Raw genomic sequence first — 27,985 nt, 5'->3', positions numbered from 1 at the left:
AAACAGGCTTTGGTTCTCTGTTGTAAACAGGTTCCTCCCGCTGGGAGTTTTCTGTGCCACTGGGAATTTAATGTTCTCTGCAAGCCTGATCATGATAATAAAAACAGTACAAGTCAACTGTGTACAGTGTGTGTGTGTGTGTGTGTGTGTGTGTGTGTGTGTGTGTGTGTGTGTGTGTGTGTATATATATATATATCCCATTTTATTTGCTAGTTAACATTATAAAAATACTTATTTTGTTAAAAGACTAACAGCACAAATTAGTGGTTTATCAGGTTGCCACATATAAATTCAAAAAAAGTCAACCTGGAGGTCTCTACTAGAGGTTTTGGAGCTTTCAACTATATCATACGGTCTTCCCAGTGAAATGTTAAGATTGAGATGGTCCCAAAAGTGTTGAGAATAATGGAAAGTTTAAACATCAAGGTTAAAAGCTCAAGTGGACCTTAAGGGAAGACAGTTTCATCAACTGCTGTTTCCAAGGAGATATAATAGGTCCAGGTCGGTTAAAAGCACTGTTTCTATGAACAATTTAAATTAATAAATGTTTATGTAATGTCAGTACAAAGCAAAGTCCATTAAAATAATGAAATGTGTCAGACTACAGACATTTCCTACATAAACAAGATTTTCTTCTGAAATACAGAAAATACAAAATTATGTTAGGAAAACAACTTTCATCAATCAGTGTTTCTTGCAACACAATTGTATTATCCTAAAATAGCCCAGTAACTGCCATTATAAAGGGTGTGGGTCTCAGGAGCCAGTGTATATTGTGATAGGTTGTAAGACATCATGTTAAATCACAGATATGTCAAAAATGCATGCAGACATTCAAAATTCTTCAAAAGCAATTATGTATTATGTAAAGAGACATCTGAGCTCATCCCACAGCACAAAAAATGACAAATTGGGGCTAGATGATACTTCAGACATAGGAAAACAAAGATTAGGTTCCTAAGTATTTATCTAAATAAAGGCCTAAGTTATCGGGTACATTGTTGAGCCCTTGGATTTTACTTATATAAAGCCGAAAAACAATGACTCAATTCTTACATTTATTTTACAGTCCTTTCATCCAACAAGCACTCCCTCAAATCTCAAACAGCAGAAGTCAGGACTCTGTATTTTGGAAAACATATGGTCCTACAATATTCTGGCAGCTTCACAACAGCGTTTATCTTCCTGTGGCAGCTAAGTCTTACAGAAACGGTCTGATACTGATCCATGAACTTTCCATTTTATGAAATAGTTTGCTTACTGTCATTTCCATGCCAACAGAAACAACAAAAATACTTATTTTGCCTTTTGTTTTTCCTCATGTTCCCCTCCTTTAGACACATTCAGTTACATAACCTTGCACAAGAAACCATGCTTGCATAAACACACCTAGGTTCAAAAGATACAGTACAGTCTTCAGGCCTCGTACAGTGGAGTGACAGTGCCATCTTTCCACTCAATCAGGATTTCTCCTCGTAAAGTGGGGGAGGAGTGTGGGAGGCGCATGGCATGCTCTGTCAGCAGGGCTCTTTCACTGGCTGCTGGGGAACCAGGAACACTCACCTCTGGCCTCGGAGTGTATGACTTCAAAACACACACCACCTTCTTCCTTCTGGCACAGCAAGACAGAAAAGGACAGAAAGTGGGTACAACATGTTGCTTTGTACCATAGCTTTTTGAAATGTTTTGCACAATATTTCTTCCATTCTCTCCATGATCTTTTTTTGAATTTCCTTTGAATTTAAGAGATTTGTATTGGATGTGGGTCTCCAATGTGCAGGGTTAGGTAGACCTGTCATGTCTTTTCAGTGTGCCCTTGTCCGCCTTCTGTTTTGTTTCATGTTCTTGTGTTTCAATAAATGTATTACTCTGAAATGTCAAATGTTGTGAAATGCTGATTGCACATCACACCAAAGTGATGCCTAAAATTGCTAAGACTAAAAAACAAACAAATGTATTCCATTAAACAGAAACAAACACATCCTAGCCTTAGAGAAGCTGGTACCAGTAGACAATGTTTGTGTATTTTACCATGTAAATAATTAGTGGATATGCAAAATGATAATACATTCATGGAATGTTGGTCAATAAATTAATGAAGCCACTTCTCTTTTCAATGAGATATATATATATATATATATATATATATATATATGAATAAAAATATGCACTTTTGTGTGTATTGTGTGTGTTGCCCTCACCTATTGGAGTAAACATTGAGGATAAGAATCACAGTCCCCAGGACCAGAGCCAAAGAGCTTAGTACCAGCATGGTTATCTTCCAGCCCATCCCTATGTACACAGACCAAGCAACACATCATTTTGTATTTACCTCTTTCTAAAGTCATGATTCTTCTTCATGCATTTGTTAAATTTCTGTCAAGACTGAACCTAAAAAGTTACACCCATTTGAAAGCCCTTTACAAACATTGCAACTAGTGCTGTCCGTTAAAGGAACACGCCGACTTATTGGGAATTTAGCTCATTAACCGTAACCCCCAGAGTTAGACAAGTCCATACATACCCTTCTCATCTCCGTGCGTGCTGTAAAGCTGTCTGACGGCTCCAGCGGCATCAGCCCATCAGAGAACATGCAGGTGAATGGTTCCAGTAATCCTACTGCTCCGAATAAGTGACAAAATAACGCCAACATGTTCCTATTTACATGTTGTGATTTGTAGAGTCACAGCGTGTACAAAAAACAACATAACATGAGACACAGCCACCTTTTAACCGTTAACAAACCGGGAACTATATTCTCAGGCGGAAGAAAATAGTACTTGGGCGGAGTGATATGCTCACAGCAAGCCTGTCTGAGAATATAGTTCCCGGTTTGTTTACGGTTAGAAGATGGCTGTGTCTCATGTTACGTTGTTTTTTGTACACGCTGTGACTCTACAAATCACAACATGTAAATAGGAACGTGTTGGCGTTATTTTGTCACTTTTGTCACAATTCGGAGCAGTAGGCTAGTTGGAACCAGTTACCTGCCGGATCTGTGCTAGGCTAAGCTAATGCTGGAGCCGTCAGACAGCGTTACAGCACGCACGGAGATGAGAAGGGTATGTATGGACTTGTCTTACTCTGGGGGTTACGGTGAATAAGCTAAATTCCCAATAAGTCGGCGTCTTCCTTTAAACGCGTTATTAACGGCGTTAACACAAACCCATTTTAACGGCGTACATTTTTTTATCGCAAGATTAACGTTCTTTTTGGCCTAGCAAACTTTGTAGTTTTTTTTCACATGCTGTTGCAACAACTAGTAACGTTAGAAAAACTACAACACCACACTGGAACTAGCTAGACTGGAAACAAAATAGGCACGCCGCACACACTTGTTTGGGCTTGCGAGCCGACCAAAGAGTAGTAGGCTAACGTTACGTTTTGAGTGGATGGCGAGTGCGAGACTCCGAAATGGATGCCAATAAGAGAGCAATGTCTGGAGCGCTACAAGGCAGAGCCTCTTACTGGCATGGATGACTGTCCCCAGGAATGGTGGTCCACACATGAAGGGGCACACAGTGAAATGGCCCGCCTTGCACGCAAGTAATTAGCAACACCAGCCACATCAGTACCTTCTGAAAGGTTGTTTTCTCCGTCTTGGGCATGTTGTACAAAAGAAGTGAGATTCTCTATTGTCTGAAAATGTCAACAGGCTTGTCTGTTTGAGTAACTGGCTCAAAGCAAAGAAGTAGTAGGCTTACCTTTTATTAGTAACCGTTACTGTTCCTTCTTTCTGAAATAAGAGGCTGGGTTGATGAGCCTCTGGTGAATGAAGAGCAGTAGCTTTCTGACTGCTATGTTCAAAGCAAACTTGAGAAAAAGAAAGTATTAAGCCATGGTATAACTGCACTATAGGCTGAGTCCTTGTTTATCTTACATGTGCACTTTGTAATTTTATATCGCCCTGTTTTGATCCCTTAGAAAGGGCTGTTGAAAGGGCTGTTTGTGTGACAAAGTATTTTTTTCACCCTTTTACTGATGAACAGTGTTGCATTGGTTAAGAGATTATTTGCTCCAATTGTGAATGTTAGTGTGAAATTGAACACTACAGTATATGCCAATGTTGTTTTCAATAAAAAAAAACATTTGCACAAAGCAAGCCGATCCACTTTTCCATGTTGATAAGAGCATTAAAATGAGAAAAAAAGAAAGAAATAAATAAATAATGGGACAAAAAGAAATCAAGGGACATTTAGAATAGATAAAAATGGCTAACTATCTGACATTGATGCGATTAAATATTTGAATCGTTTGACAGCACTAATTGCAACACACCCAGCATGAACTTCGCTCTCAGTTTCACATTCCTCCATCTCCACCTAGTGGTGGAAAAGTAACAACAGCTTTACTGAAGAAGGAACATTTACACACAGCCTCTATGTCAGCCTTCATAACCTATTGTGGAATCAAATATTTCCACTGATAAAATTAGACATACACTACCGGTCAAAAGTTTGGGGTCACTTAGAAATTCCATTCCACTCCATAATAGAGAGAATACCAGCTGATCTGAGTGGGTGGCTGATCTTTAATGCGGTATCTACATTGCCCATTATCAGCAACCATTCATCCAATGTTCCAAAGGCACATTCTGTTTACTAATCTGATATCATTTTAAAAGGCTAACTGAGAAAACATTGGAGAGCCCTTTTGCAATTATGTAAGCAGAGAATGTAATCTGAAAACTGCTGCCCTGGTTAAAAAAAACAATGCTGGTATTCTGTCTGTAATGGAGTCGAATGGAAATTTCTAAGTGACCCCAAACTTTTGACCGGTAGTGTACATTCAATATTTTATTGATTTACCAAACTTACCGTAGTCCATACGGAAGAAAACCATGGTGGGATCTGCAGGGGATTTGGTGCTTAGGGACCAAAGAGGCACATCCATTACTGGATAATATGTTTCTGTGACATCCCCGGCCATTATACCTCCAACTGGAAGTGGAGAAAAAAGAAACAACTAAATAACAACACAACTAGAAGCAAGGACCAACACACAAAATTATTGGTTTGATGTCTTTGCCCTTTTTTAATGAAATTAGTGATAGTTATGATCGTCCATCTTTAGTAGTGAGACGGAAATCAGTTCACGCAGGACCAGCCCGATATAAAGACAACATGAATCAGCATTGTGGCCCTGCTGTGGCTGGCTGCCTTCCAGGAAAATATTGATTCAAGTCAAACACGGCTTGACTGAATTAGAGCCTCAGGCTAAAAGCATTATAATTTAAGATGCAGGACATGGCAGAATGCATCATGCAAGTGATCAGATATACATAGACTTTTAAAACACAAAAAAATATATCTTAAAGTGCTCATATTATGCTTTTTGGCTTTTTCCCTTTAATCCTTTATCGTGTTATATATCTATTTTGTGCATATAATAGGTTTACAAAGTGAAAAAGCCCAAAGTCCACCCCAAAGGGACTTACCATCTCCAACAGAAAACACTGTTAACAAACTGCTCCAAACAGCTCTATTGTAGTCCAGCCTTTACTTCTGTGACAAAGGTGCGTCACTTTGTAACACACGTTATAATGCTCGCCTAAGCTGCTAGCGTGGCACACCCTCATACTCTGCTTCTGTAGGAGCTGCAGCAATGTGCAGTACAACAAAAATATGGTGTTTTTTGAAAATTAAACCATGTAAACCTATTCTGATATAACCTCTAAATACAATTATGAACCTGAAAATGAACATAATATGAGCACGTTAAAAGAATATAATTGTGGTTTTGCATGTTTTAGCCCACAGAGTATGATTTTCACACATTTAATCTTCTTAATGAAGTAACCCATCATAATGAATGGTAAGATGGGTATCCTGTAAAGGCTTGTAGTTGGTGCGCTCAAAGAAATCCAAACATTCAAGCTTTGAGGATCAGCAACCCTTTCAATGCAAGAAAAATGACCAAATTCATTATCCTGTTCATGATGTCCATGATTATTTTGTGTTCTCTTTTTAATTTTCTGACAACATAGCTTGTCAAATAAATGCTTTTTATCATTACTGCGTAGATGCCATGAATGCACCACCATGTAGGGTTTTAAAAATGGTCCTATAAATCTACTGTTAGTTTGTTATAACAATCTACTGTAACAATAACAAAGAGAGACACACACACAGAAACAGTTATATATATATATATAAAACTGTTTCTTTGTTATTGTTACACTTCACTAGCAAGACCTGATACTATACCTACGAAAGTAGGAAATCAATCTAAAAACTCATGATTTAAAAATAGTTAATAATGTCAAGTATTTACACTTTTGCCGATCAAGTTTGTAATTAAGGGGGGGGGGGTTTAGCAAAGCTATTGGCTGACCCTTTATGTTACTTTTATTAGAGTCACACACAGACTGCAGCGCATCATTCGCTCTGCAGATGTGATTGGCCTGCAATGTGCCGTCCCTCTAGGACCTGTACCTGTACCCAGCTAGGACCCTATGATTGTGACCCTGGACACAAACTTTAAAACACTTCCCAATCAGGACTGAAATGCCAAACAAACATCCCACAGACACGGACAATGAACCTTCGGATTCTGATTCCGTTGGAAGACAACATTCAGTAAACTACTACTAGATTTTTTAGGTCCTTACATGGTTCAGCCTGTCTTTGTGTATCAGAGATGGCACTTGGAAAAATCCCAGGTTCCAAAGATTTACCCAGATGGTGATGAGGTTGGTGTTGGTAATGTTTGCTGTCTCTCCCATTGCATAGTGTCTGGTTATCAAATGTCCGCCACCTGCTGCCAGGCTGGTAAAGAAAAGAAGAAGAAAATGTAGCTAGCATTAGACATTTTATAGACTTTCTCTAAACATATTCTACAATATACATATCCTCCCAAGTTTTTAGATCTGATAAAAGGTAATCTGATTAAGGTACTTACCAGATGTTACGTCACAATATTCTTACCTGCTTATGTTCCCTCGAAAGGAAGACCAAAGTAGATTCTTGTGTGGCACTAAGATGTAGCCCCCTTCCTTTCAAAGTGAGGTGTCCTTTTTTGGAACAGGACCATGCCTGGCTGCTTGCCCCTCTGCCTGTATCCACCGCTGCCAATCCGGCATCAGACTCATCACTTCCAGCCCGAAAGACGCAGCGCTGCAGGAGGACACCTTCATACTGCTCTCCTGGTGCAGTCAGACACTCCCCAGTGTGGTGATTGCTGAGAGCCTGGCTCTCTGGTAGCCAACGCCATTCCTGTAGGGCCGAATATGGGCTGCAGTCACCCAGAGATACTCTGCCTCCCAAAGTTCCTTCATGCACCTGCAGACATTTACCCAGCAGCTTGTTCTGAATCTTTAAGCCACACGCCTCTGTGGAGGGAACACAAGAAAATGCCTTGTCCAAAATCTTAAACTCATTATTATAACGTTAAACCGCTCAGCCATTGTTGCTATTTGGGGAGGGAGCTATGTAAAGGGAGAAACTGAATGGACCTTTTTCACAGCAGACATTTTGACTTGTCATAGTAGGAAAAGCACAGTTTAAAGTGATAACCTTAACGATGGCTCAATTCCATCAAGTGTCCCAGTAAGCTGTTTCAGTGAGTCAGCATGCACAATACCAGGACCTCTCCTAAGTGGAATGTAGCCATCATTAATGGTTTTGAATACACCTGTGCTTTTATTACTAGGACAACATGTCTGCCGTGAAAAAAGTCTATTGTTGTTATTGTTCGTTTTTTTTCGTTTTAGACTTTTAGACGTTTTTCGCCTTTGGTAATAATTATTTGTCTTCTTTTTGAAGTTAGTTTTCTGTTAATTATTACTTTAACAGTATACCATGTTCTATCTTGAACTGTTTCCGCTTCTCCCTTGGTTTCCCCCCGGGGTTTATTTCATTGTTAGTGTCTCCTCCCCTAGACACGATAGTGACATAACCGTTATGTTTTGGCTCAGTTTGCCTGTCTGTGTGTTTGTCTGTTCTGGCATTTTTGCTCATAACTCCTGAAATGTGCATTGCAGAATCAAATATATATATATATATTTTTTTTGGACAAACAATTAGCCTATCTATCAAAACAAAAATTAATTTTCCTTTCAACAAATTTCGTTTAATCTTTAAACTATAATTGCAATGTGCAACTACAGCCAAAGTAAGCTTGGACAGGCATGTATTAACCCCAAGCAATTCTACAAAATGTGATTGCATTTCATCCTTCCATATGTGGAAAGAAGATTTACTTCAACTGCTTTTAGTTGTAACTGGGTCTCCAAAAGCTTAGTCATCGCATTCCAAACTTTCCGAAGCTTTCACAGCTTCAATTGTCAGCAATAATAAAAGTACCAACCATCATGGCTACTGAGTTAACCCTTGTGTTGACTTCTGGTCACATTGACCCGTTTTCAATTTTTGTTTTATATCAGAAAATATGGGACGTAGAAATAAGTGCTGAAAATGTGTAGAAGAAAAATTTAACAATTTAAAACGTTGGAAAAAGCAAAAACCAACTGTGAAAAAAAGGCGTCAAAGTTGACGGGAAGACAACGTATTGACTAAAACTGCTAATATGTGAATGTTCATTGCTAATGACCTAGCTCGAGCCTCCATGACCACACAAAAACCTGCTATCCTTTGTTTTTGCAGTTATAAGAGTCAATGCATTTATAAAAAAAAATAAAAAATCTTAAATGTTTTTTATGTTGTGACTAAAAAACATTTGTGACATTCACATTAAAAAAACAGTGGTGTTTTTATATATAATTTCCTTTATCCTTTACCCTCTCCTAAGTGGAATGTAGCCATCATTATTGTTCTGAATACACCTGTGCTTTTCCTACTATGACATGTCAACATGTGAAAAATGTCTATTAGGTGGGGTGGGGGGTTATCATGCAATTCAGGAGATTTTAGTTTCATTTATATAATTATATTATAGGGCAACCGTATGTGATGTTGTATTTTGCAAACCCAGGAACCAACATTGTTAACGTCACTGAGGTAATGTACTATGCTCTAACATTGGATGAGGCTTAGCTAACTAGCTAAGGAACATGATGAGAGCAATGGTCCCAAGGGAAGGTAAGTTGACCTTTTTTGGTTTTCGGCAAACGTGTGTGTGTAAAATATTACTTCAGAGGTTTTAAAACTTGGTTTCTTGGAATACTTAGCTCTAATCGGCTCAGCATACAACTGAAACAGAAAAAATGCCACCTAAAATACGACGAACAGTATGCAATGCAACTATTTGGACAGCTAACGTTAACGTAGAAAACGTTGCCATTACGTTAGTGGCCGTTTTTCTTTGGCTTCGAATCGCTGTATTCTCAGTCATCTGGAAATTAAATGACCAACTGCATAATTATATCAGCTAGCTAACTGTAACAGCATTAACGTTCTTACCTTGGAAAATGACTAAGACAAGCAAATAGACACACGGCAGGCTTCTTCCCATGGCGATGGCGATGACAGGCACAGATAGTTTGGGGTCTCCCGTGGCAATTCAGCCTGCAACAGTAACAAGTGCAAGTGGGCGGTGACAAAAGTTCATGCAACCTCCCTCTATGCATCCATCACTTGGACAAAGGAATGGAGGATCCATGCATTCCTCCTCATAAATCTCCAATGCAAATTTACTTTAAAATGCTTTGTTAACTGTCCAGTAATCAAATCAATGTATTGATATTAAGGATGGCTTTGGTAGTTTTTAAAGGCTCTTGCTCTCCGCCTTTAACAACAGTAGATAGTCACTAGACCTTTTTGATATGAATAAAAAATGAAATCCCTGTGGGCCACTGTTTATGCTTTGTTCATTTGCTTACTGTTTTGCATATTCTGTAATCTTTTTTTTCTCCCACAACTTATATACACAACTCATAGACACTCCTTGTTTACCACTATGGCAGGCAAGAAAATGTGTTTACAACCAGTGTGCTACAACTCCATGGACTACCAATTAGATTTATAGAGCATAAATCTGTTATAAGGAGAAAACAGTGTTCCAAGCTGAATAGGATTGCCCACTCGTTACTGTGAGGAATGGGGCAGCTTTTGGGGCCTGCATTGTCACATGATGTTTTTCTCTATCATGATGCACCACAAAGTATGTGAAAGGCCTTGATCAAAATAAACAACAACAATTTATTTTTATAACAATAATATTAAACACATTGCATTTAATATTTAAATTACATTAAACATTTCACAGCCAATTAAAAGGCAAACACAAAACTGAAGTTCCCTTTTTGCCTGCAACTCTTACAGTAACTTGTTCTGTGTAAAACAGTTGAGAAACTGTGAAACACCTTGCTTGGTCAACTTAAATCTTGCACATAGAAGGAAACTAGTTGTATTAAAGGGCAATGCCATGAATGAATAAACATGTTGGAACTACAGTAGAACAAACACTGTGCATAGTAATTCTTTTTTTCATATAGCATAACTTTGAAAAAACAAATTAAATTTTATTTAAATTAAACAGTAGTGCAAAAACAGAATACATTTTCACATTCGTAAATAGCAATGCAAATATGCAAATAAATTCGGGGCGTGATGGTGCTAGTCATATTTGTCTATTTAAGTAAGCCACTAAAGGGTGAAGAGCTGAACTTGTTTCAGATGGGTTTTCTGGGCAAAAACTTAACAAATGTCCAGTGCGCAGTATAACTTTAGATTCTGTGATCCACTTATTCACAGTTCTTTATACACATACTCACTGTAATGTTCCACCAATGAGTCCGAGACAAGAGTAGGGTTCATGCATTAATAAAGCACTCAAAACAGTGTCGAGAAAACCTACATACTGTATGTTTTGCAATGTCTCGCAACAATGCACTCGCTCAACAGCCCCGGTAACAACAACAACAACAGAGATTACAGCGGGCCAGACCTGCCCCTCAAATCAAAATTATTTGTGTTCTTTTTTTGTGATTAACAATTTTTTATTTAAATACAAAACATACCTTGCAACGTGACACCGCCCCCACCCCAGAACAGAACTAAACTAAACTAAACTAAACAAAACAAGATTCAGGCACAGATGAAAAGGGAGGGGGGCGTGGGGTTACGGATAGGCAGAGGTGAAGAGACGGGTCTTGAGGCGGGACTAGAAAATGGTGAGGGACTCAGAGGTGTGGATCTCTTGGGGGAGGGAGTTCTAGAGCCTGGGAGCTGCTCAGGAGAAGGCTCTGGCCCAAAAACTGCAGAGTTTGGACTTTTGGATGGAGAGGAGACCAGCTGAGGTGGATCTGAGGGACCGTGAGGGTTGGTACGGGGAGAGGAGGTCAGTGAGGTATGAGGGGGCCAGAGGGTGGAGGGCTTTGTAGGTTAGGACCAGGATTTTGTAGGTAATCCGGTGGGAGATAGGAAGCCAGTGGAGTCGTTTTAGGACTGGAGTGATGTGGTGCCAGGATTTGGAGCGGGTGATGAGGAGGGCTGCTGAGTTCTGGACCAGTTGGAGTCGGTTGGTGTAGGCAGAGCTGATGCCGAGGAGAAGTGAGTTGCAGTAGTCCAGTCGGGAGGAGATGAAGGCGTGAATGAGTCTTTCAGCAGCGGGGGGTGTGAGAGAGGGTCTGATTTTGGCGATGTTGCGGAGGTGAAAGAAGGAGGTTTTAATGACTTGACGGATGTGAGGCTCAAGGGAGAGGGTGGAATCAAAGATTCCAAAAAAATACACAATAACCAAATAAACATATGTATAAATGACAACACCATAAGCCCATCATACACGTCTCTCCACAGCTTCGTATAGGAGCCTTCCAGAAAGTTCAGGTACTTTCCCCATTTTCTAGCATAGACATCCAACCTGCCAAACCTTTTATATGACATTTTTTCATTGTTGATTGCTGGCACCCCTTCATTCCTCCATCCTCTTAAAATAATCTGTCTGGCTTTCATCAAACTAGTCTGGACCCAGCTTCTTATGTGCTTATCTATCCTGTTTAGGATTGACCCATCTCCCAGAACAAATAATCTTGGGCTGAATGGAACCTGGGTCCCTGCAATCCGACATAGGTTATCATTCAATTCAATTTTATTTCAATTTTATTTTATTTATAGTATCAAATCATGACAAGAGTTATCTCAGGACACTTTACAGATTAATAGTAGGTCTAGACCACACTATAATTTACAAAGACCCAACAATTCCAGTAATTCCCAGTCCAAAATCCCTGGACCTTATCACAGGACCATAGGACATGAAGTAGTTAGCTGTCCTCTGTCTTACATTTCCAACAATTTGGTATGTCTTTCAGGCCGATTCTAAACAATCTGGAGGGAGGTTAGTGTTCTTTTTGAAGCTCAGCTTTTGTGCTCTGACCCAGTGCTACTGAGAGTGTCCTGAGAAGGGTAAAAAAGGGACATATAAGAGGGAGGATCTTCTCCCTGTTGAACTAGAGGCGGAGCAGTAGGGGCTTGTTGCTGCATTAAAGATGAAGCTGTAGTTGAAAAACCACATGAAGGGGCCTGTTGTGGCCACTGATTATTACAGCCACTTATGGTTCCATTTTGAGTGGGATCTGGCGCTGGGTACCCATAAGCACCTGGACCTGCAGGTACAGGATAAGGACCAATAGGGAAAGCAGGGGGAGGGAAGTCGCTGTAACTTGGGGCCCCAGCTGGGTAAGGCCCCACAGCCTCACCAAGGTAAGGGCGGGCAAAGCTAGAAGTAACGATGACCAGTGGAAACACCACCTCTGGGTCAATGGCAAAACTGATGGTCCAATACACCTAAAAAAAAAATAAAAAATTAATATTTTCAGTTAATACACTGTAAATGGTAGGGCATTTTATACTGTAATTGTATATAAGCTGTTGTGCTGTTATGTTGTTGTATTAATGATTGTTCAAGTGTGTGAAGACAAGAATTGTCTGTGTTACAATTACTTAATCGCCAATATTTGCAAATGAAAGCAATTACTTTATTTCTGAGTTGATGCAACATCACTATTACATTATTTCATACCTTGAGGTAATGGTCAACTGAGATGATTTCACAATGATGGAGTGTGGGAATGGCATCGGCAGGAATCTTCAATTGGCAGGAGACAGTTTCCTCTGAGTTCAGTGCGATAGTCTCTCCAACTATTTTGCATAGAGTTTGGTCACGAGAATTGGTGGAGCCACTGGCGCGGTACACTGTTTTCTGCTGTAAACGGAATTTGGGCTTCACTTTTTTGGAAGAGGAGTTGCAAATCTTGGCAACAACAGATACAGTGTCACCTATCAAAAACAAATGTGAGAATAAGATCTTATTATACAAATGTTTATAGAAAGATTTTACCACACAAATATTATAGGCTACATTACACATACACTATGTGTAAGCATGTAGCTCGGGTGACTTTACCTGGAGAGCAAACCTTTGTGTTAACGGTAGCAGACAGTTGGACCTGTCCTTTGGAGAAAACCCCGATTTCTTTAGCCACTGAACCAGACTGGGGACGCTAGAACAAAATCAAAACAAACATTTCATATCAATACGGCAACTCGTACGGCTGAAATTCAAAGTTTAAGAGAAAATAGCTTGCTGTCAACCTTCGAATGAAGCCATCCATGTCCAGGTTTACATGATAAAAAGTGAACTTTTTAATGTCGCAGAATGATTGGTCCCTGAATAGGTTTAAAATGGAGTCAATATATGCTCGCTCTTGATTGCAGTCTGTGTAGTTTGTTTGTTTGTATGTATGTATGTACTATGTGTGTTGAATTTCTTTAAACAGCAGATATTGTTTGGGCCACATTCAGTGTTGGGGAAGCTACTTTGAAAGCATTGCTTTGCAAACTACCAATTACTTCACACAGGAAGAACTACATCAAATCAACCCATTTACTGTTTATTCAAACTAGTTTGTGGTGTGTGTGTGTGTTTGCTCAACATATTACACGTGATCACATCATAGAGACTCTCAGATTACAAAAGGTCCTGCTGCCTGCTTCTTCCATAATACTGCTGTAATGTTAGCATTTTCTCCATGCCAAACTGTTTTCACACTCTTTATTGTTTTCTTTCCCTCAACTCCTCTATTCCATTATTTTAGTTGTAGCCAAATGTTTTTTTGAACAGCCAGTAAGTGCTGCACAAATAAAATATTTAAGTTAATTTGGAAAGTGGAAATAGTATATCAAATTCATAACATGTATCATATTGTAGTGTCCCATTTACCATTCCATGGCCAAGGTGTGAAAGGGACTTTGAAACAAAATTGAACTCTGTTTGTACTTGAGAACGCCTCAGCCAGCCCCTGGACACCTTGGCTTCAAGCATGTAGACAACCTTTCCATGAATCCCCTTGAAGGATGATGGCATATCTCTGTAAAACACAACAAATGCACTTATTTGTAAAAGCAAACAATGACACAGAGTACAGTAGGGTTCCACACAGCAAAACACCAAGCAAATTTCGGCCAGCGAAATATTGCCTCAGGGGCGTTGTCACGAAAACAAGACGCCAGACCGCAACAGAACACCAGCTGTTAGGCAGCTAGCAAAGAGGGTTGAAGCTAGGTAGCATAGGTAGCTAGCAGGTAGTTTGCTAGCAAGCTAACGTTGCTATTATAGCTTGTGAAATCTGTGTTGATACAAGCATCAATGTTCGCCAACAAAACATGTAATCAAACAAATGCACAAGTAGCCTAGCTGCCTGGCTAGGCTTACAATGAAATCCAATGTCCAAACATGCTAGCGATTAGCCTGTCGGCTAGCTGAAAAGTTAGAGTGTTTAAGCTAGGGTGACCAGACGTCCCAAAAAATTCGGGACAGTCCCGAAATCCAAGCAGTTGTCCCGAATCCCGAATCCTGCCCTAATTGTCCCGAAAATTAGAAAAAAGTCTCAAAAGCAGACTCAAGTAATTTTTTTTTTTTGACTCTCGATTAGTTCTGGTATGATAGAACATAAAAAACTGTCCATCTCCTCCCGGCTGCTCATTGGCTGCAAGTTGCAATAGTATGTATAGGCAGCTAGCTATAGGCGCGAATTTTCATTCATTCATTTTTGAAATGGAGGCTCAGGCTGGTGTCCCCGGACCCGATCAAGATCAACACATAGCTAAAAAGCAAAAACGTCTCTGCAGATACCGGGAGGACTGGGTAGGGAAATACCCCTGGATTACTGCAGTTTTACGCGATGCAAACAAAGCGTTCTGCAATGTATGTAGGAAGGAGTTTGGTGTTTCACACGGGGGGGAGTCCGACGTCAGGCTGCATGCTAGCAGCAAACTACATACAGCTAACAGCACAACTGTACAGACCAACACGTTGGTCTCCTCGTTCTTTAAGCGGGAGGATGACTCCATGTATAATAAAATAGCTGCTGCTGAGCTGACATCTGTGTTCCACTGTGTGACCCACCAACAGTCATACAGATCGCTTGACTGTGCTATGAAGTTAACGCCCAAACTGTACTCTGACTCGGCTATAGCTAAACACATCTGCTGCGGCCCCCCCCCACCCCCGCCACCCCTCGTCCCGAATTTTACCCATTCTCATCTGGTCACCCTAGTTTAAGCTAACATATACAGTGGTCTATTTAGTGGTGTATGTGCCCTGACTAAGTTTGTGTGTCATATAAATCACAATTTGTGTTGATAAAGTACCAATGTTCGTGTAGAAGCATTTTTATCACGTAAAAATGTTCTTGATACATCGCTGATAACCTCCGCCATCTTGGTCAGACTTTTTTTGTAACTCCCCCCTCCAAACACAAACACGCAGACCTGATTGGTTTTCGAGTGGTCCTCATTTGAATAAATAAAACTTTCGTCAACTTTGTTTCACTTGCCTCGGTGATTCGCTCTCATCTCGCCCAGTCAGGGCGATTTTGGTCTCAATTCAACCTCAATGAGAGCAAAGCGAAATTTCGCTGTGTGGAACCCTACTTTATGCTATAGAAAATATGTACACGTACCCCTGTGGAATTTTAAATCTGAACTTAATGCAATGGACTCCTTGGGGAAGAACAGTGCCTGCAAAAGGAGAAGTGAGATTGATTAATATTTCATGTAAAGTCCTCGTAAATGACAGAGCCCCTATTTACTCAGTTTTGTGTACTTTGTGTACTTTGTGTTACGTGCTCAATGAGGTTGTGTGATTCATGTGGTTTCAGAAAGTGCACAACTGTAATCAATCTGTGTAGTAGCCTTGACTGTTTCAGGCTGTGTTTAGAGATGGAAAAATGGACCATAAGATTGTATAGGCTACACAAGTTCATTCAAAATGCATTTTATGTGTTTACTGACTCAAGGAGAGTCCGCAGATACTAATAGCCTATGAAACAATAAGGGCGCCTGGTTAGCTCACCTGGTACAGCGGCCGCCCATTTAGGTTTACTCTTTGACGCAGTGGCCGCAGGTTCGACTCTGACCATTTGCTACATATCATTCCCCCCCTCCACTTTCAAGTGTAAGCTATCCTATAGAAATAATGGCCTAAAAAAATACTGTATAATCTTTAAAGGTCCCATGGCACGAAAAATTCACTTTATGAAGGTTTTCAACATTAATATGAGTTCCCCCAGCCTGCCTATGGTCCCCCAGTGGCTAGAAATGGCAATAGGTGTAAACCAAGCCCTGGGTATCCTACTCTGCCTTTGAGAAAAAGTAAGCTCAGATGGGCGAATCTGGAGTCTCCTCCTTATGTCATAAGGAGCCAGGTTACCTCCCCTTTCTCTGCTTTGCCACCCCCACCCTCCACCTTGCCCCCCCTCTGTCCTCCTCAATAGCATTTAAAGCTACAGACACAGAAATGGCACAACCTAAGTAAAGCTCATTGTGGGATTGGCTCTAGTGGCTGTAATTCTGCACCTAGCCTGAATTTTGGGAAAAAGGACCACTAAGGCCTATATAAAAGCATCCAAAAAGCAGCATGTCATAGGACCTTTAATATTTAGCAATACGGGTAGCCTACATACGATAGAACTTTGCACAATTTACTACGCTATAAGGGCATAGGCTATTAGGCTACGCCCGTCTTATCAAACTAACGGCCGTAACTTAAAAAACAATAAACATAAACTGTTGTTGTTTAGATGAGTGAGAATATCACAAAGTGACATTTATTTGGCCTACCTTCGGAACTTTCTGCAACTAAGTACTCTTTTAGTTTGAAGTATCTCCTGTGGGCTTTGTAAGATGGGCCGTCGCCTCCTTTGTCTTCTGTCCAGTCTACGTACGCGTCCCCTTTGGCTTTCACCATCACACTCTTCACTTTGGTTTCTTTCTTCAAAGTGAAAGTGACTGTGCCTGCGACAGTGTCTCCTTCAGAAAAAGTTGCCTCTTCGTTGAGAGCTTCACAAGCCAGACATAAGTCTTTAATCGGAGACATTTTAGATATATCGGCCAAAACACGCTCTGTTTCCCAAACTTGTGGCTAAACGGTACGAAGTATTGACTGTCTGGCCCGGCTTCACCCGTAGACTGAGGTCATAAAAAAGCTTCCAATATATTATATAACTTGTTGGACTTTAAACGTGTATTACAACAGACGTTTACGGAATCCAGCCAGGTATCATAAAAACATAATGCACAACAGGCTTATCAGTTTTACACAATTTAAGTCGCCTATATAAAATTTAGCTTAAGGGATCTTATTATGTGTAATGTGCATTGTACTAATTACAATGTGTTAATTAATACGCTATTTAACTGGTATAAGTGACATTTCAAATAATTTATAAAGACAAAATAAAGAAACAGGTCAACAGGATGAGATTATTTAAGCGCTGTGCTACCCTGTGGCCTAGAAATGCAAACATGCAAAATAATTAAGTAGTTATAACAAATGTTCACACTCACTGAAAGTTTTACAGAGACACTTTCACTGACAGTTCTTTATTTAAATTTACAAATCAGAGAAAACACTGGCAGTTTATGAGTATAACAAATCAGATTTGAAAAGTACTGTGTAATTAAGTAGAAGTAGTTGTCTGGTGTTTCTGGTAAAAATAAATGTATAATTAGCCTCTTAGTTGACTTTAATAAAAAAAGAATAGAATTAACTAGTCTCAAGCAAGAGTGAGGCAGCAAGGGGGGGTGGGCGGCTAAACAGGTTACGTTTGTTGTTTAACTTAACGTACTCATTCACGTTTTACTTAATGTAACTCTGAAAACGTTAACTAACATTTACTAACATGAGTTGGAAAGAGTCGGGTACATAGTTAGCTAACAGTTAACGTTACCTAAAAGAGGACGAACAGTAAGCAATGCAACTAGTTGGACGTTAACGTACAAAATGCTGACATTTTATACTAACATAATTATGTTAGTGGCCGTTTTCTTTGGCTTTGAATCACTGTATTCTCAATTTTAGTCATCTGGAAATCAAACGACCAACTGCATTATTATATTAGCTAGCTAACTGTAACAGCATTAACGTTCTTACCTTGGAAAATGACTAAGACAAGCAAATAGACACACGGCAGGCTTCTTCCCATTGCGATGGCGATGACAGGCACTAGAGTGCGGATCGGGCTCATTTTTCTGTCCGAGCCCGGCCCGCATCCGATAGAGCAGTAACCGAACCCGGCCCGAGCCCGACCCGAGCCCGACACAGTTAAAATCTTGGTTTTTTTCTCATACTAATGACACATGTACGTTTGTTTGTGTGGAAAGCCCGCTTTTAGGCCCTGTTTACCCGATGACGCTCGCGGGTGAAAACTACAAAATATTTTATCAGATGTGCCTTTCGTTTATACGCCGACGGCGTTTTTGGGGCTTAAAAACATAAATACAGTGAAACCACCCTCCAGAGTGGAAATCTTAAAAACGCTCCACTGTCGCATTCAGGCTATTCATTTGAGCCAGCTGCCAGAGTAGGCTACAACGTTGCGGATGAAGAGAAAGAGAGAGCGTGAGTGGCAACGGGCAGAGGAGGGTCTGCTTCACCCTCCTCTGCCCGCTGCCTCTTGCTCTCAAGCGGTGACTGAAGGGCTGCGAGACTCAAGATATTGGTAGTGCTCCCTTGGGTGCTGTACTGTGGCTTATCACGGTCGACTGTGTCGGTCATCATCAGACAAACATGAAACTCCACCTCCTCGTCTGTCCAGACAAAATTGTCAGCTTTTGTTGTTCGCGTCGACATGTTTTGGTTTCGCGCTACTAAGGAGAGAAATAGTAGGAAGGTTCTACACAGGTGCGCGGACTTGATGATGTTGTTTTTGCAGTGCCACCTAGCGTGCATACTACATCGAATTTCACACACTTTTGCTTCACCAACCTCTCCTCTAAACGCGGAATAAAAAGTGAGAACGCAATGCCACTTTTGCGTTACATAGCCTTATTAAGCAACTGTAGGAAGGCATTCGGAAATGTCAACAGATGAGCGCATCAGCGGTTGTCACAGCTACATAAACAAATTTCCGCACACAGGAAGACGGATGTTAGGGTAATATTTAAAATGTATTTTAATCACAAAAATGAATCTTTGCATCAAGTGAAACAGGCCCATTGGCTACCTACATAATAAGCTGGTTTAAATTTAAAATGTTCAATGCCTTATTGCGCTGATGTGACCGAGCCCAACCCGAACCCGAAAATCATTTCTAAATATCTGTCCAAACCCAGTCAACAGCCCCAGTAACAACAATAACAACAGAGATTACAGCGGGCCAGACCTGAGGCCTGTACTACGAATCAAGATCAACATGCCCTGGACTTATTTCAGTTACCCGGCTTCACTAACCCCAACGACCGCAGTCCTGCAGAACCTGTATCACCACGCTGGTTAACAACTAGTTCAGTCAACCCAGGGTTTCCCAATCCAGCGGCGCGCAAATTCTCATAAATGAGGCGGTGTGTGCACAGAATGACCAATCGCAAACATCTACCAGAGCCGCATATTTTATACAAGACGAGCAAACTATAATTTTACATAAATATGAAGAACACAGACACCGTTTTGCAGGCAAAACGCAATACAGTTGCTGCTTCCTAAAACAGGAAGGAAAGCTGGCAAAAAAAATAGCCGACACTGTAAATGCGTAAATCACAACGCTTATCAATATCACTTCCCCATCAGTTAGGACCCAGATCTGACTATAATTACACTTGTGCTTTCCATAAACTGCCGTTGCTTTAGCCTATTATTTCAGTTGCAACTCTGGCAGTGGAAGCAACCGTGAGAGCAAATAAAATATATAAAAACATAATTCAAACCAATGTGCACACTGGCAACACATGGCTCAAGACACCGATAGCCTATATGTAATTCCCTCCCATTAAAATCTATATATTTCATAAAAATACCCATCACTGAATGTTAACGGGGTTGTCGGTCGCTAAATATTTTAACTTTATGAGCGCATCCCTCTCTCCCTCTCTCTCCCTCTCTCTCCCCTCTCTCCCCTCTGCGCACCGAGCTCCGCCTGATCTTCTAAGAATGGTGACGCCGTTATCAATCGAGTATTGATTGGTCAGTAGGCGGTGCTTTTACACCAGTTGAGCTCTAATCCAACTTAACCTGCTCCCGACCAGGTTAGGTGTTCAGCATGAGTTACCACGGCGATTGAACCCGATAACAAGTGATCCAACGTCGTGGTACAGAAAACCCTGGGTTGAACCTGAAGTTACCTCGTTAACGCCAAATCTTGTTTCGTAGTACAGGCCTCAGCCCCTCAAGTCAAGATTATTTGTGCTCTTTTTTGTGATTAACAATTTTTTATTTAATTTTTAAACAAAATACAAAACATACAACTCGCAACACGTCATCACCACCCACCCAGACAAAATAAAGAAAAGATGTAGCTACAATATTCAAGACCACTCAACAAAATAATAACAAAATAGACAATAAACCATGTATGAATGACAACACCATAAACCCATCACACATGTCTCTCCCCAGCACAAAGCTTCATGGGAGCCCTCCAGAAAGTTCACATTGGTATGTCTTTCATACAGAGCCCCGGAGGTGACATGGAGGGGAAAAAAAAAACGAACAAATAAAAAAACACTCTCAAGATCTTGACTTTGTTTGCCCCCAGTACATGTATTTATTTATTTATTTTTTTTCCTCCATGTCATCTCCGGGGCTCGGTACTTTCAGGCCAATTCTAAACAATCAGGAGGGACATTTGTATTCTTTTTGAAGCTCAGCTTTTGTGCTCTGACCCAGTGCTACTGAGAGTGTCCTGAGAAGGGTAAAAAAGGGACATATAAGAGGGAGGATCTTCTCCCTGTTGAACTAGAGGCGGAGCAGTAGGGGCTTGTTGCTGCATTAAAGATGAAGCTGTAGTTGAAAAACCACATGAAGGGGCCTGTTGTGGCCACTGATTATTACAGCCACTTATGGTTCCATTTTGAGTGGGATCTGACGCTGGGTACCCATAAGCACCTGGACCTGCAGGTACAGGATAAGGACCAATAGGGAAAGCAGGGGGAGGGAAGTCGCTGTAACTTGGGGCCCCAGCTGGGTAAGGCCCCACAGCCTCACCAGGGTAAGGGTGGGCAAAGCTGGAAGTAACGATGACCAGTGGAAACACCACCTCTGGGTCAGTGGCAAAACTGATGTCCAAATACACCTAAGGAACAGAAACATGAAGAAGTAAAATCTGTCTACATCAGAGAGGATTAGACTCAATTAAGTTGACTGTGCTGTCAAATTTCAGTTAATACACTGTAAATGGTAATAAAGCATTTTATACTGTAATTGTATAAGCTGTTGCTTATGTACTGTTATGTTGTTGTATTAATGATTATTGAAGTGTGTGAAGACAAGAATTGTCCATGTTACAATTACTTAATCGCCAATATTTGCAAATGAAAGCAACTACTTTATTTCTGAGTTGATGCAACATCACTATTACATTATTTCATACCTTGAGGTAATGGTCAACTGAGATGATTTCACAATGATGGAGTGTAGGAATGGCATCGGCAGGAATCTTCAATTGGCAGGAGACAGTTTCCTCTGAGTTCAGTGCGATAGTCTCTCCAACTATTTTGCATAGAGTTTGGTCACGAGAATTGGTGGAGCCACTGGCGCGGTACACTGTTTTCTGCTGTAAACTGAATTTGGGCTTCACTTTTTTGGAAGAGGAGTTGCAAATCTTGGCAACAACAGATAAAGTGTCACCTATCAAAAACAAATCAGACGATCTTATTATACACATTTTTATAGAACAATGTTACCACACAAATATTATAGGCTACATTACACATGCATACATGTACTATATGTGTAAGCATGTAGTAAGCTGGGAGGATTTTACCTGGAGAGCAAACCTTTGTGTTAACGGTAGCAGACAGTTGGACCTGTCCTTTAGAGAAAACCCCGATTTCTTTAGCCACTGAACCAGACTGGGGACACTAGAACAAAATCAAAACAAACATTTCATATAAATACGGCAACTCGTATGGCTGAAATTCAAAGTTTAAGAGAAAAGTTGCTTGCTGTCAACCTATGAATCCAATATAATGTTGCAAAATGATTGGTCCCTGAATAGGTTTAAAATGGAGTCACTATATGCTCTCTCTTGATTGCAGTCTGTGTAGTTTGTGTGTATGTATGTATGCACTATGTTGTGTTGAATTTCTTAACAGCAGATATTGTTTGTTTGTCCAAGAAAAATTTCCTTCAGGACAATAAAAGTTCATTCAAACTGGTTTGTGGTGTGTGTGTGTTTGCTCAACATATTACACGTGATCACATCATAGAGACTCTCAGATTACAAAAGGTCCTGCTGCCTGCTTCTTCCATAATATAGTACACTGCTGTAATGTTAGCATTTTCTCCATGCCAAACTGTTTTCACACTCTTTATTTTTTTCTTTCCCTCAACTCCTCTATTCCATTAATTTAGTTGTAGCCAAATGTTTGTTTTTTTAACAGCCAGTAAGTGCTGCACAAATAAAATATTTAAGTTCATTTGGAAAGTGGAAATAGTGTATCAAATTCATAACATGTATCATATTGTAGTGTCCCATTTACCATTCCATGGCCAAGGTGTGGAAAGGACTTTGAAACAAAATTGAACTCTGTTTGTACTCGAGAACGCCTCAGCCAGCCCCTGGACACCTTGGCTTCAAGCATGTAGACAATCTTTCCATGAAACCCCTTGAAGGATGATGGCATATCCCTGTTAAACAGAACAAATGCACTTATTTGTAAAAGCAAGCAATGACACAGCAACATGGCATCATGACTTTGCGTAAACATACGCACCATTTTCCTAAAGCCAAATGGCGTGTTATCTGTACGCATTTTGAGCTATCCACGTGTATGTCTACGCTGTATACAGTGGATGTAAACACACACGCCATATGATGCGATCCCAGCTCTCCTGGGTGAAGGTCCTGTGTTTTACCCATCCACCACCCCAACCAACTTACGTCCTTTCATACTACTCGCTACGGCGAAAATTCACACGTAATGTAGGTCAATGGCAGCGGAACGGCGTTGATAAACACGCTAAAAGGCGTTTATGCGTCTGATTAAGGCATGGATACCCGACCCAAGCCCGATTGGGCCTGATGGGGCCTGATGGGTCCTGATGGGTCCTGATGGGTCCCGACGGTACCGATGGGCCGGGTTTGGACAGATATTTAGAAATTATGGTCGGGTTCGGGTCGGGCTCGGTCACATCAGCGCGATAAGGTATTTGTTGTAAAATGTTGCTGTGGCTCCTTTAAGAGAGCTCAGTGCGTGTGGGTTTGTGTGTGTGTGTGGTAAGTGGGCAGAAGAGAGATAGAGAAAGAAGAAGCAGACGTGTTGTATGCAACTGGAGCAGAGTTGGTGGAATAAGTTTAAGTTTTGTACACAGTGTGTGCGGTGTCCAAAATTAACCCCCGACTGAAAGCCAAGTTCATTAATTTGCTCACCAGAAACGGGATTTTAACCCCTTTATAACGTCGGCCCTGGAGGTAACGAGTCTCCCCTGGTTTTTTTTAACGTGCGCTTGTTGCCCCGTGTGCACTGATGAGGTTTTTTAAACATTAATATGCGTTCCCCCAGCCTGCCTATGGTCCCCCAGTGGCTAGAAATGGTGATAGGTGTAAACCGAGCCCTGGGTATCCTGCTCTGCCTTTGAGAAAATGAAAGCTCAGATGGGCCGATCTGGAATCTTCTCCTTATGAGGTCATAAGGAGCAAGGTTACCTCCCCTTTCTCTGCTTTGCCCGCCCAGAGAATTTGGCCAACCCATGAGAGAGAGACATCATTGCTTTCAATGAGCACAGTGGCAGTTGGTCAAGGCCACACCCCCACCCTCCACCTTGCCCCCCCCCTCTCTCCTCCTCAATAGCTACAGACACAGAAATGGCACATACTAAGGAAAGCTCATTGTGAGAATGGCTCTAGTGGCTGGAATTCTGCACCAAGGCTGAATTTCGGGAAAGAGACTTCAGATACAGTATTAGGGGACCACTAAGGCCTATATAAAAGCATCCAAAGAGCACCATGTCATGGGACCTTTAAAAGAAGTTCCTATCCTAACCAGCATAAAACGGAAATATGTTGTTAGAATCGGAATGCAGTTGGTTTTATTCATGGATGTATTTTAAGACTAAGGTTTTATTTTCTTTAACCATGCAAGTTAGCATATAAAGTGTGTGAAGCAGCGAAAATGGGGAGGAGATGTGAAGAGGTCCAGCCAAATAAATAAGATATGAACGCGTCTTACGCTGCCTGGCGGAGGAGTAAACAACGCTGTGTGGAGAAATAGATAGCATCTATGATTTAAAAACGGGAATAATAAAAAAAAAAAAAACATTTTCATTTTCACTTTTACCGGAGGCTGTATTACCGAGGGTCAGCAGCGCTGCACCCAGACTCTGGAGCACCATAGCTGGCTTGGAAGCCGATGAAAAATCGGCGGTGCCATATATATACCTACGGCAACCAAACTTCACCGATGAGACAAACGTGTAACGGTCAGGAAGATATTTTGGCAGGGGGAAAAACTGATCATAAAATGTAACGGAACATTGTAGAAATGTAGTGGAGTAGAAACTACAGATAATTGCTGCAAAATTTAACAAAGTAAAAGTCAAAAGTATGCACTATTAATTCTGATAGATAAATGACTGTAGGATTAAATAAAATGCAGTAACCAATTATTTGGAGCAAATTGTCATCACTCAAATGTGCATAAGAGTGCTCTTGAGTGTTTGTAGATTTTGTTCTTAGCTAAGAACAAATCCAAGATAAGAAAACATTAGTGAATGTCAGAATCTTCGTAAAAAGTGCGTAAGTGGAGTTTAAGAACACATTTCTTCGTAAGAGCGGTTGGTGAATGAGGCCTGACTGTCAAATAAAACTGCAGTTCATTTTTGACTTATAGTGAGTAAATCTACTGAAATGGCCACCATCTTGGTGGAGTGTGATGTGTAAGATGAGAAAGCAGAGGTTAAGTCATGTATGTCAATATTGTAAAAAAAAAAAACAGTGGCTATCTGTACATCTTTGCCAAGTGCAAACCATTACAGAAGGCATCAATAAATTGTTGGGGAGGGTCATGCCTCTTTTCCCAATCATTTTGGAGGGTCATAGAAAAATGTATTGCTGATAAAGGGAGGGTCAAGTCTATTTTGACTAAAGATCCCAAAACTCCTCCGGTAGCCTTTTAAATAAAAAACGAACAGTCCCTTATGCTATAGACATATATATATATATACACACATATATATACATATATACACGTACCCCTGTGGAATTTGAAACCTGAACTTAAAGCAATGGACTCCTTGGGGAAGAACAGTGCCTGCAAAGGAGAAGTGAGATTGATTAATACTTCATGTAAAGTCCTCATAAATGACAGAGCCTCTATTGACTCAGTTTTGTGTACTTTGTGTTACGTGCTCAATGAGGTTGTGTGATTCATGTGGTTTCAGAAAGTGCACACCTGTAATCAATTACATCTGTGTAGTAGCCTAGCTTTGACTGTTTCAGGCTGTGTTTAGAGATGGAAAAACGGACCATACGATTGTATAGTAGGGTGACCATATTTTGATTCCAAAAAAAAAGAGGACACTCGGCCCGACCTCGAGACACAAATTCAGACAGGCTTAATTAACTGTTAATGAACATGCCTCAATGGTGCAAAAATAACTTCTGTAATAAAATCAAATCTGTAACAACCTGTAACAAAATAATATCTCTTTTAAAATAAATAAATAATATGAAATAATGTTGTAAATATGACCTCTTCTGTGTTAGAAAATCCAGCTTCAACAAAATATCTCTTAATACCTTTTCAGTGTAATAAAATAAATAATAAAGACACTGAAACGTATGTGCCAGCTTTGCACACGGTACACTCCGCCTGGACCGGACAAGTTATTTTATGGTTGTACGCCGGCTCCACGCAGAGCTTTCGCCGTAGCCTGACGTTAATACTTGTGCGCTGGTGTGTGTGTCGAGCCGGCAGTCTGTGTGTGTGGGGAGTGAGTGATAGAGCGAGGGAGAATTAAGTGAGAGAGTGGCGGCGAGCGAGTACGACTTTAGAGTCATAGTGAGAGAAACAAAGTGTCTCCCCTGTGTTTTCTGACCACGGTGGGAAATCTTTAGCAGACAACGCTTCGGCATCTTGTGTGCAATGCTGCTCCGCTGTCTGCTCTGGTCCCTGTGTATGTGCGCGTCGCAGAGCCGCCCACAAAGCAGCCTCTCAGGAATTATGTCACAAAACAAAGTACCGTAGCATTGTGTGCAAAGCGCCAGTCAATTTAAGTACACGCTTAATGGTCCCATGAAAAACAGTGAACGACCTGCGGCCATTTGTTGCATGTCATCTCCCCCTTCGAGTCTAAGCTATCCTGAAAATAAAGGCCTGAAAATGCCCCCAAAATATAACCTGTAATATTTTTAGCAATAGGGGGGGTAGCCTATGGTAGCCTACACAATTTACAAGGGCACAGACTAGGCCACGCCCATCTTATCAAACTAACGCCCATAACTTAAAAAACAATAAACATAAACTGTTGTTTAGACGAGCGAGAATATCACAAGCTGACATATTTATTTGACCTACCTTCGGAATCTTCTGCAACTAAGTACTCTTTTAGTTTAAAGTATCTCCTGTGGTCGGTGTAAGATCTCTCGTCGTCTCCGCTGCCTTCTGACCAGGATACGTTCGCGTCCCCTTTGGCTTTCACCATCACACTCTTCACTTTGGTTTTTTTCTTCAAAGTGAAAGTGACTGTGCCTGCGACAGTGTCTCCTTCAGAAAAAGTTGCTTCTTCGTTGATAGCTTCACAAGCCAGACATAAGTCTTTAATCGGAGACATTTTAAATATGTCAGCCAAAACACGATCTGTTTCCCAAACTTGTAGCTCAAAGTATTGACTGTCTGGCTCTGCAAATGGGCGTGGCTTCGCCCGATGACTGAGGTCACAAAAAAGCTTCCAATATTGCCACATGTCGGACAGTTTAACCGTGTATTATAACAGTCGTGTAGGCAATCCAGATTCCCCGAGAAAATAACGTGATATTTACACGTAAAAAACGAGAAAAACATCTCTGTGAACACGTATCAATAGATTAAGAATAACGTTGACATTTACACGAACTGCAGTGAGACCGGGTTGCATCAACATAATGCACAACAGGCTTATCAGTTTTACACAATTTAAGTAGCCTATAACATTTAGCTTAAGGGATCTTATTAAGTGTATTGTGCATTGTACTAATTGCAATGTGTTAATTAATACGCTATTTAACTGGTATAAGTGACATTTCAAATAACTTATAAAGACAAAATAAACATGTCAACAGGATGAGATTATTTAAGCGCTGTGCTACCCTGTGGGCTAGAAATGCAAACATGCAAAATAATTAAGTAGTTATAACAAATAGGTCACTCTCACTGAAAGTTTCACAGAGACACTTTCTAGACAGTTCTTTATTTAAATTTACAAATCAGAGAAAACACTGGCAGTTTATGAGTATAACAAATCAGATTTGCAAAGTACTGTGTAATTTAGTTTAGTTTAATTCTATTTTTTCAGTCATCTGTAACTCACAACAGCCAAACATACATAGAGACAAGAAACAAACAAGACCGAAAAGGTGTAGGCTGAAGCCGGAGCTTATCAGACCTACACT

At 40.6% G+C, this 27,985-nt stretch overlaps 3 protein-coding genes across 3 annotated transcripts; all 3 read right to left on the bottom strand.

Annotated features, from left to right (window-relative positions):
• Nucleotides 1-8: 8 nt before the first annotated feature.
• On the bottom strand, nt 9-9,510 carry LOC120561368. Its single transcript, XM_039804459.1, has 6 exons — nt 9,360-9,510; nt 6,927-7,330; nt 6,611-6,767; nt 4,818-4,940; nt 2,202-2,292; nt 9-1,612 (listed from the first exon to the last, which is right to left on the bottom strand). The coding sequence occupies exons 1-6, from the start codon at nt 9,409-9,411 to the stop codon at nt 1,417-1,419; spliced, it is 1,023 nt and encodes a 340-aa protein (XP_039660393.1). The 5' UTR covers nt 9,412-9,510; the 3' UTR covers nt 9-1,416.
• A 2,599-nt stretch (nt 9,511-12,109) lies between these two features.
• LOC120561387 (arrestin domain-containing protein 3-like) lies at nt 12,110-17,351 on the bottom strand. The gene is made up of 6 exons (XM_039804483.1): nt 17,022-17,351; nt 15,863-15,920; nt 14,122-14,269; nt 13,306-13,402; nt 12,922-13,178; nt 12,110-12,686 (listed from the first exon to the last, which is right to left on the bottom strand). Exons 1-6 carry the CDS (start codon nt 17,275-17,277, stop codon nt 12,258-12,260), a joined length of 1,245 nt encoding a protein of 414 aa, XP_039660417.1. The 5' UTR covers nt 17,278-17,351; the 3' UTR covers nt 12,110-12,257.
• A 3,364-nt stretch (nt 17,352-20,715) lies between these two features.
• LOC120561386 (arrestin domain-containing protein 3-like) lies at nt 20,716-27,247 on the bottom strand. The gene is made up of 6 exons (XM_039804482.1): nt 26,913-27,247; nt 25,589-25,646; nt 22,878-23,025; nt 22,160-22,256; nt 21,767-22,023; nt 20,716-21,469 (listed from the first exon to the last, which is right to left on the bottom strand). Exons 1-6 carry the CDS (start codon nt 27,166-27,168, stop codon nt 21,041-21,043), a joined length of 1,245 nt encoding a protein of 414 aa, XP_039660416.1. The 5' UTR covers nt 27,169-27,247; the 3' UTR covers nt 20,716-21,040.
• Nucleotides 27,248-27,985: the final 738 nt, after the last annotated feature.

Source organism: Perca fluviatilis, chromosome 6, assembly GCF_010015445.1.
Source record: "Perca fluviatilis chromosome 6, GENO_Pfluv_1.0, whole genome shotgun sequence".
Classification (NCBI taxonomy): Eukaryota; Metazoa; Chordata; class Actinopteri; order Perciformes; family Percidae; genus Perca; species Perca fluviatilis.
The sequence above is the reverse complement of the archived record's forward strand: the minus strand, read 5'-3'. Positions and strand labels throughout refer to the sequence as shown.

Coding starts and splice junctions, on each gene's coding strand:
- LOC120561368 (XM_039804459.1), bottom strand. CDS start 9,411: ATGGGAAGAAGCCTGCCGTGTGTCTATTTGCTTGTCTTAGTCATTTTC. Junction 7,331..9,359: donor TGTCTTAGTCATTTTCCAAG/GTAAGAACGTTA, acceptor TTCCCTCCACAG/AGGCGTGTGGCTTAAAGATT. Junction 6,768..6,926: donor TTTCGAGGGAACATAAGCAG/GTAAGAATATTG, acceptor TTTCTTTACCAG/CCTGGCAGCAGGTGGCGGAC.
- LOC120561386 (XM_039804482.1), bottom strand. CDS start 27,168: ATGTCTCCGATTAAAGACTTATGTCTGGCTTGTGAAGCTATCAACGAA. Junction 22,024..22,159: donor CACAAAGGTTTGCTCTCCAG/GTAAAATCCTCC, acceptor TGTTTTTGATAG/GTGACACTTTATCTGTTGTT. Junction 21,470..21,766: donor CAGTTGACCATTACCTCAAG/GTATGAAATAAT, acceptor TCTGTTCCTTAG/GTGTATTTGGACATCAGTTT.
- LOC120561387 (XM_039804483.1), bottom strand. CDS start 17,277: ATGTCTCCGATTAAAGACTTATGTCTGGCTTGTGAAGCTCTCAACGAA. Junction 13,403..14,121: donor CACACCTTGGCCATGGAATG/GTAAATGGGACA, acceptor ATTTTGTTCTAG/CGTCCCCAGTCTGGTTCAGT. Junction 12,687..12,921: donor CAGTTGACCATTACCTCAAG/GTATGAAATAAT, acceptor TTTTTTTTTTAG/GTGTATTGGACCATCAGTTT.